The sequence below is a fragment of the Sesamum indicum genome, linkage group LG9 (assembly GCF_026168435.1).
Source record: "Sesamum indicum cultivar Baizhima isolate 11 linkage group LG9, ASM2616843v1, whole genome shotgun sequence".
In the NCBI taxonomy this organism is placed as follows: Eukaryota; Viridiplantae; Streptophyta; class Magnoliopsida; order Lamiales; family Pedaliaceae; genus Sesamum; species Sesamum indicum.
In genome coordinates, this window is record NC_142665.1 from 6157771 (window position 1) to 6166785 (window position 9015).

The following is a 9015-nucleotide window of genomic DNA, read 5'->3' on the forward strand; positions in this document are numbered from 1 at the left end:
GAGATGTATTTATAATTTTTCAAATAATGAGAGTGCTCGTGACTATGTCAAACATTATGAAAGTTCGTAGTAATTTACCTATATTTTTATAAGGGGATAAAATATAAATAAATTCAGTATATATTTTTTTTTAAAAAAAGAAATAAAATTGAAATAGCATAAGGATCTCCCGACTCTGATCATGTCCGTTTCTTAACTTCAAGAAGTATAAGCAACGCAATCTTCTTCTACCTTATCCGGATAAATACGCTTTTGTTTTGTGAATTAAATCTCTTGGCATATATATAAATCATCGATGCTATTCACTTTTTATTTTATTTTATTCAAAGTAATGAATTATTATTTATTAAAATATTTTGATTATAATCAATCATAAATATCAATACCTAATAAAGACAATTATAACGATCATAGTCTGATAAATAATATCAGATAAATAAAATCTAAACAATACTTATTATGCAGTAGAACAACAATCCGCACATATAGTGGGATTCAAACCCATTACCTTTAAAGTCATTGAGTCTTAACTTCGTCAATCGAGCCTCATTTGCAATTATTCCGACTTAATTGCAAAAAAAGAAAAGAAAAAAAATTAGAACTATCTCCAGTCAGTTTCCTATTCGATGATTAAGTTAAACACACCTATTTATGTTCAAATTATGCCTTTTTTGACGGTCATTCACTCAATTGGTAAAAATCGATCACTTTCTATCAAATATTTTGTTTATTTAAATATGGTGATCTATTTTGATTTGTGACTGGGATTGACATCAAAATCATTTTTATTTTTCTTTTTGGTATTTGCAAAACAAATGACATGCCATTGATGCAAAAAATAAAAAATAAAAAAAAAATAAAAAAACAGGAGGAGTAAATCATGGGGTCTTAATTCAAAGAATCAAAATCAGACACAGCTCTAATTTTCAGAATTTAATTAAGAAAAAGATTTGTTGGTGAAATGTCATAATCTCAGAACGGTTACATGACGTATTTGCAAGAAAGTCCTCCAATTCGCTGTTTGTTTGTCTGAAGAAGGAAAGAGTAAGTAATAATTCACTTACCTTCCCCAAGGTAGGCAACTACCAAAGCCAACTAATATTACATGATTTTTACCATTTTTATAATATATAAATTATGCTTATTTTCGTATCTAAAAAAAAAAAAAGCACAACATTACGTGTGGAATAACAAACACTCCATGCATTCATAAAAATTAAAATATAAAAATGATAGTGATTAGGAATTAAGTAATATTTTTTTTAATTTCTAGTTTACATCGGATAGAGATAAATATAAATATTTTGCTTTGTGCATGTAAATAAAATTTAGAATTTAAATAGATAACCAGTGACATTACAGTTTTTTTTTAATAAAGTTGCCTGTGCATAGACGGAGGGTTTGGCATGGACGTCCTACCCGTTTATTAATGAAAGTTTTCAATAATCCCTATATATTATAAAAGCAAGTAAATAAGGAGTATTTACTCCCTACACATTAGAACAAAATCTAAAGCTAGAGAAAAGTATATCTAACTTAATGAAAGTAGCTAAAAGGCTATGAGGTTGAGGATTAGCAGATTCCATGAGATTGCAGGCACATTTTCCTAAGAAATTTGTGGGTTGATTAGCTTCCCGATATACATGAGCGAACTGGATGTTCATTTTCCTCTTAAGCATACGAATACTCGTAAGATTGAAATCGCCAATCCCCTCTCTCCGTTTGGATTATTCGAACGGTAGCATCCAACTCCATCCAAACATTACGGCACCCTTTCTCCCATGATAGATGCACACCTCGACCCAGAAGTCGTAGAAATTCACTATCAAGATCCCCCGCGAGTCACGTATGAGCCCCCCTGGCACCGGAAGGCCCAGGATTGCCTTTAGAGGCTCCGTCACAGTTCAACTTCCAAACTCCATACCAGGGAGGTAGCCAGCGACATAAAATTGGGTTTGCCGGTGAAGGGCTGTAAAAAAAATGAAGCCTATTCTTTTTGCCACCAAAAGGTCACCTCTCCAATTGCAATGTACCAGTTTGAATCCCTTAGCCTTGTAAAGTTTTCACAAATACGAATCAGTGACATTACAGTGTTTTTTACTCAAATCAGAACAATGTTTGTTTTGACAAAATTTACAAATGAAATAACACAAACGAGCACTACAGATCTAACTCCCCCATTGCCTTGTAAATATTAAATTATCGACTCTACACATTATATATAGATGTCATAATATTTTTTTTACTACATGATTAAAACGTCGATGATACCAAAACATAGAAATTATCTATAATCACAACGAAATCATGATATATAAATTATGAAACAATGAGAAAAAGAATCTAATTATATGGTATGCATTTAAAGAAACAATATTATAGACAGCTTGCACAAATATATTAGTAAACAGATACTGCAGTATTTGACTACAATGTCAACATGTCCCCGTTGCCTGGAAATATGTACGGAGATCACTATAACCCCGTGCACAGCCAGACAGACATGTACAAATTGCACATTCATCTTTTTGGGTGAAAACTTGAAAGCAAGATCATTTATAAAAGTCAAATCCTCGTCCCTTTTTTCAATTCTTATTTTTTATTTATTTTTGAAAACAAAAAACCATCAAAATCATGAAAATTCTTAAACAAATCATATTTCATATAACAAAATTAATTATAAAGTAAATGTAATATATTTGACATGTAATTGATTGATTTCTTTGAATTGTACACCACTCACAAAAAAAGTATTACAGTTGTCATATAATTTAAATAATTAAAGCCAGATCTGGATTAAATTTTCCAAAAAATCATCAACTCTTTCCATATAAAAAAAACAGCATCCCACATTCTCACTTCTGCAGACCGAGACAGCCTTTTTCTTTACATTCTGGGACTTGAACTCATTCTGCCTTTGAAAATGGAAAAGTCCCTTTTCGTTGTTTTCCTTCATTGTTCTGTATTATTATCGTTATCATTCTTGATTCCAGCTTTTCATGGTGGATCAATAGCCGAAGCTGTAAGAACAAAAGATGGATCAGAAGCCTGGGGTTACGTTGAAGTCAGGCCAAGTACGATTCATTTTCTTGATTTCCCAGAAATTATTACATTTTTTTTTCTGTTTCAGACACACAATATATATTATGAATTGTGAAATATTAACGTTGTTCTGTTTTTCTTTTTGGTGGGTTTTTCAGAAGCCCACATGTTTTGGTGGTATTACAGGAGTCCATACAGGAGTGAAGATCCAGGGAAGCCATGGCCTGTCATTCTTTGGCTCCAGGGTGGACCTGTCAGTGAATTTATTTAAAAATATCAGGACAAAGAATAATTTTGATGAGTGATTTTTGAGAATTTCTGCGAAAATCAGGGACTGAAATGCAATTTCTTGAATGACAGGGTGCTTCTGGAGTTGGGATTGGGAATTTTGAGGAGATAGGGCCTCTGGACACATATTTGAAGCCAAGAAACTCAACTTGGCTCAGAAAAGCTGATCTTCTCTTTGTGGTTAGTGCTGCTGACATTAATCTTAATCATTCTCAGTTTTTGGGGTTTTTAAGGATCAACGTTTGGTTTTTTGTGGGATAGGACAATCCAGTTGGCACAGGATACAGCTTTGTGGAGGAGCCGAATCTGGTGGTGAAAACTGATTATGAGGCTGCAGCTGATCTAACTACGCTTTTGATTGAAGTTTTCAACAGAAATGAGAGCCTCCAGAAAAGCCCTCTCTATATAGTAGCAGAGTCTTATGGAGGGAAATATGCTGTTACTCTTGGATTGTCAGCTCTCAGGGCCATTCAGGCTGGAAAACTCAAACTCAAGCTCGGAGGTAAGAAGAGGATAAAGAATGAAACTTGGATATATTAATGAGTGTTTATTCAAAAATATTTATAATTTCCTACATTTTATTAAATGTTTTGCCAAATAGTAAATTACAAACAGCTTTCTTAAAGTCTGTCCTAATACAAATATTTTTTATTATTTAAAAATTATAATTAATAATCGTTTAACAAATATGGACTGTCTAACATCTTATTTTTCTATTTAATTATAAGCACATTCTTTTAATGAAAATTATGTCCAAAAAATTCATACTAAAAATTTAAGTAACCAATAAACTGGGAAACACTGTGATTGCGTGCAGGAATTGCACTTGGGGACTCCTGGATTTCACCAGAAGACTTCGTGGTATTCCTTGAAATTCCACCTATAAATCAACATCTTTACAATTCCAGGGCACGAACCTTTTACATGATCAGTTTCACAGGTTTAATTTTATGCAGTTCTCATGGGGGCCTCTCCTGAAAGATGTTTCCAGGCTCGACAACAACGGCCTGGCCAAATCAAACAGGTCCATCCATGCACCCTAAATGTATACTTTCTGCAGAGGGTTTCGTCGGTGGCTAATACATTTATTTTCAGAAAAACAGTTTGGCGGAGCAGATAAAAGGGGAGCTTGATGCTGGTAAATATGTTGAGGCAACCGAGTCCTGGAATGAGCTCGAGGGTGTCATCACTTCCAGCAGTAATTCTGTGGTACGTACGTAAGCATTTCTTTCACCTTGCCCCTGTTTGTTTTTCCTCTCTGCGCGTTTGACTGTTAACACTACAAAAAAGAGAAGACTAGTAACCGAAAAATTAGGTGATATTTTGAATATTGTTTTCACATTTTATTATGTTGTCGTTATCATTATAAATGTGTTACTAATTACTTTATGCATAATTTTTATCACTAATAATTAGTAGTGATGAAATCTTATTCATTGTTATATACTATATATTTTTAATGACAACTTTAAATTGTCATGTAAAATTATTAGTGAAAAAGTATTACATAAAAATGTTAAAGTTGTCATAGACGTCATTTCCGCAGATTGCAAGACATACAACAAAACTTGTCTTAGAGAACAAGAACAAGAACAAGAACACAAAATGAGACACATGAATTTTATGTCTGTAGCGTATATGTCGCTAGGATACCTATAAAGTATATACAGCCACAGTTTTACCCTTGAATAACAAACTGTATATTCAAAATTATTAGTGAAAAGTGTAATAATTGATCAAAACTCCAGCGATTTCCATTCATGACAACGAAACTTTTTTCATGCAGGATTTCTATAATTTTCTGTTGGATTCAGGAATGGACCCTGTTTCCCTAACAGCTTCTGAGCTATCACGGCAGATTGCAAAGAGACGGTACTTGAGATATCTGAATTCCTTGAGGTCTTCTACTCCTGGTGGAGGTGGTGATCTTGATAGCCTCATGAATGGGGAGATCAAGAAGAAGCTGAAGATCATCCCAGATGACGTTCAGTAAGTAGTGCATTTTTACTCGAACAATCTCAGATGTTCTGCGAAAGTGTGCTCTTTCTCTTCATCAATCAATGACCGGCGTTGTGTTTGCAGATGGGGAGGGCAGTCCGATCTCGTTTTCACTGCACTAGAAGGAGATTTCATGAAGCCGAGGATCGATGAGGTAATAAGAGTTTTTATTTCATTTTAGTGTTACACAGTGGTGTCACATCAACACGCGTATGGTATACATTTCCATTTTCAAATTTCAATTAATTTAATTATATATTTTAATTTTCAAAAGAAACACGTGTCAACACACATTAACGTAACATCAAAGTATGATAAAAGATTTTAGAATTTGTTTCACAGAACATCCAGACATTGTAAGTGGATGTGCATAAAGGACAAGTGCCAACTTGCTCTACTCATTGTGTGTACTTGGTTGACTATATTGTGGTAGGTTGATGAGCTGCTTGCAAGAGGAGTCAATGTGACTGTATATAATGGTCAAGTAAGAATTTATTACTTTTGTACTCCTTCCACTGTTCTGCACCAATCTTCCATCATCAATACAAAAATTACTTCAACTTAGTCCCACTATGCATCAATCTTTTGATGTAATAAAATTATGCAAATATGTTAATTTGCACCTTAAATGGCTTCTTAAACATAATTTAATTTGAATTGATTGACTTATTGTAGCTCGACGTCATTTGCTCGACCAAGGGAACTGAAGCGTGGGTCGAAAAGCTCAAGTAAGATAAACTTAATAATCGTCGTTTTATTTATTTATTTTAGTTATTTGTAAATAATTCTACTGAGGATTAGTACGTATAATTAAAATTATGTTCTCCCTTACTCTAAAATTATAAAAAAAGAATTGCGGTTTGAAGAATTTTCAGTTACCCTCTTTTGCAAACACAAAATTAACAATTACGTTGCCCCTATATTTTCTAAAAAGAAAATATCAACTCGGTCGGATTTCTAAAGATTACCATATGTTTAAATGAAATGAGGATGTTTTGGTAATTTTAAAAGCTGGAGATATATAAATTTTAGTTACGTTAAAAAGTGTCATTGTAATTAGTTTTTTATTTTTTAATACAAAACTCATCCATAAGATGAGAACATTTGATCCCATCAGGTAATGGATTATGCATTTTTATGTGCATATAATGTACAAACCTCCATTTTTTTAAAATAAAATTTAAAGATTTAAAAAAGACCGTTGTAATTAATTCTTTTAGTTTTGACAATTTTCGTGCATAAAATGTTTGGTCCCATTAGCTAATGAATTATGCATTATCTTTTATCTACATTTGATTCGACGTGCATACATAACGTACAAATATCCATTTCTCTAAAATAGTATTAGAAAATATCAATTTAAAAACGGTCATGGAAATAATAATAATAATTTTGAACATAGCTCGTGCATCTGATGTGTGCATTTCGTCCCATTATATATTTTTATGTGCATATAATGTACGAAACTCCATATCTCTAGAACGACATTAAACACATATCAACTTATATATCTCAAATAATGTCCGGACCAGGTGGGATGGGCTGAAAAGTTTCTTGAGCATGGATAGAACCCCAATCTATTGTGGGGACTCAAAAATGACAAAGGGCTTCACCAAATCATACAGAAATTTCAATTTCTACTGGATTCTTGGAGCTGGCCACTTTGTAAGTCTAATTTCTCCACCTTATTTATAATAAATGTTTACAAATTATGATCAATGGCCCTCCAGTCCCTTTACCCATTAATCAAGATTAACCTACATAATCTTGTCATTATAAAGATAAAATAAAATAAAAATACACATAGTAAAGGTGTACATTGATTGTTAGTTTTAGTAGTAGTCCGACTTGTTACTTACGGCAAATTATATTTTATTATCCTAACTATGCTTATTTTTATACTTTGTCGAGAGATTAATATGTTTCATGATGTATTATTAACTGAATATTTTTCTTAATTTTTGTGTATGTATATAATCTTTTGGCAGTAAACTACTTAATTAAAAATAACAAATTCAAAATTTGACTAAAACATTTCTTAATTTCTATATTCTAATCATAAATTTTGTGTCATTGATTTTCACCTGGTGAAGAATGATGATCATAAAGAATAAAACTAGACACATTTTAAACAGAGGAAGCCCACTGTCGGTACAAGTACAACTTTACAACACCTAGAAGCGTCTACCATTCCTACTTCATAGGCACAACACCTATAGCCTGCATTGCATGTGGATTGTGAATGTTTAACACTAATAAATGACCAAAATGATTCAACGTTAATCAAACTTCATTAGACAACTAGAGCCATAAATAATAGGGATAATTACACGTCATTTTTATAAAATTTAGTATAATTACATATAAATTTTTATAACTTAAAAAATTATATTTATTATTTTTTATATTTATTTTCATTTGAAAAATATATCTATCCATTAGTTAAAAAATCGCCTGAGACCAAACCTGTATTTATAGAGGGTATCCCCCTTTGGCACGATTCTGCACGTTTCCTTTAATCTCGGGATGAGTGGATAGGAGTTGTTAAGATAAGTCATAATCCGATCTTATCTTCAACTATTCTGGTTGAGGGAAGTATGTTTTCGAACTGAGAGGATTCTTTATTGTTGAGGAGGAGTCCTTTTGCTTCAGGAATCTGGGTGACACAATCAAGTATATATAAAATAAACATGATTTGACAATGAACATTGACTTTTATTTTCCCAAACACAATATCAAACATACAACACTTATTTTAAATTATCTTTAGAAATAAATCCAAACATATTCACTAACTCTAGTAATTTGACGTTTTTAAATGTATGTTATTATTATTTTTAATAATTGAATTGAGCTCCACTATCGAGCTTGAAAATCTATCAAACGAAAATTTAAATTTAAATTTAAACGATTAAATTAATGAATCAAACTCAAACTAAATACCAATCTTAAATTGAATATCAAGCAAATTTGATTTTTATTAGCTCAACCTATATTCTAGAGTTCTATATTTATGGAAAAACAAAACAAAAAGATAAAGATATGCTATATATCTTAGACTTGATTTATTTTGCTGTGAATTTGCAGGTGCCTGTGGACCAGCCGTGTGTGGCACTAAGCATGATAGGTAGTATAACTCAGTCTCCTGTTCAATCAAAATTCATAAGCCATTAATTACAATTATTTTTTTTCTAATAATACACAAAATAATTGAATTTGCAACAAGCAATGCTAATAACCAGTTTGCAAATGTAAAGATTTTATAGCAATAATTGTTTCATGCAGCGATAGTTATTTTATTTTCATGTTAGAATTTTTGCCTTTTTCCTCTTTCTCTTATTTTCCTTTTACTTAAGGTACTATGAATTTTCGAATGTAAGGATCTTCCAGTATGAAGTTATTTCCAGACGAAATGTTCATTTACTGTGCATTTAATTTTAATTTAAACCGTATTAAAATTTATGCATGGGAACTACTTATCAAAAATTAAATTTTTGAAATTTTGAGAAGAAAAGTAAATGAGAATGTTATCATCTGCAATAGCCAAAGAGAATATATTAATTTTAATATGAGAAAAACCACATAATGTTTTAAATAAATTTCCCCTCTTAACACTAGAAAAAATATGATTTTTCACTATGGTTTATTATTATAGTAATAAGAAAAAAGTCGTGCCAAATACAAATC

General features: G+C 31.7%; 1 protein-coding gene across 1 annotated transcript; it reads left to right on the plus strand.

Annotated features, from left to right (window-relative positions):
• The first annotated feature begins 2818 nt into the window (after positions 1–2818).
• On the plus strand, positions 2819–8747 carry LOC105170767 (serine carboxypeptidase-like 51). The gene is made up of 13 exons (XM_011091674.3): positions 2819–3074; positions 3201–3295; positions 3403–3510; positions 3592–3832; positions 4148–4191; positions 4287–4354; positions 4434–4539; positions 5117–5319; positions 5413–5482; positions 5762–5812; positions 6004–6056; positions 6861–6993; positions 8416–8747. Exons 1-13 carry the CDS (start codon positions 2924–2926, stop codon positions 8500–8502), a joined length of 1410 nt encoding a protein of 469 aa, XP_011089976.1. The 5' UTR covers positions 2819–2923; the 3' UTR covers positions 8503–8747.
• Positions 8748–9015: the final 268 nt, after the last annotated feature.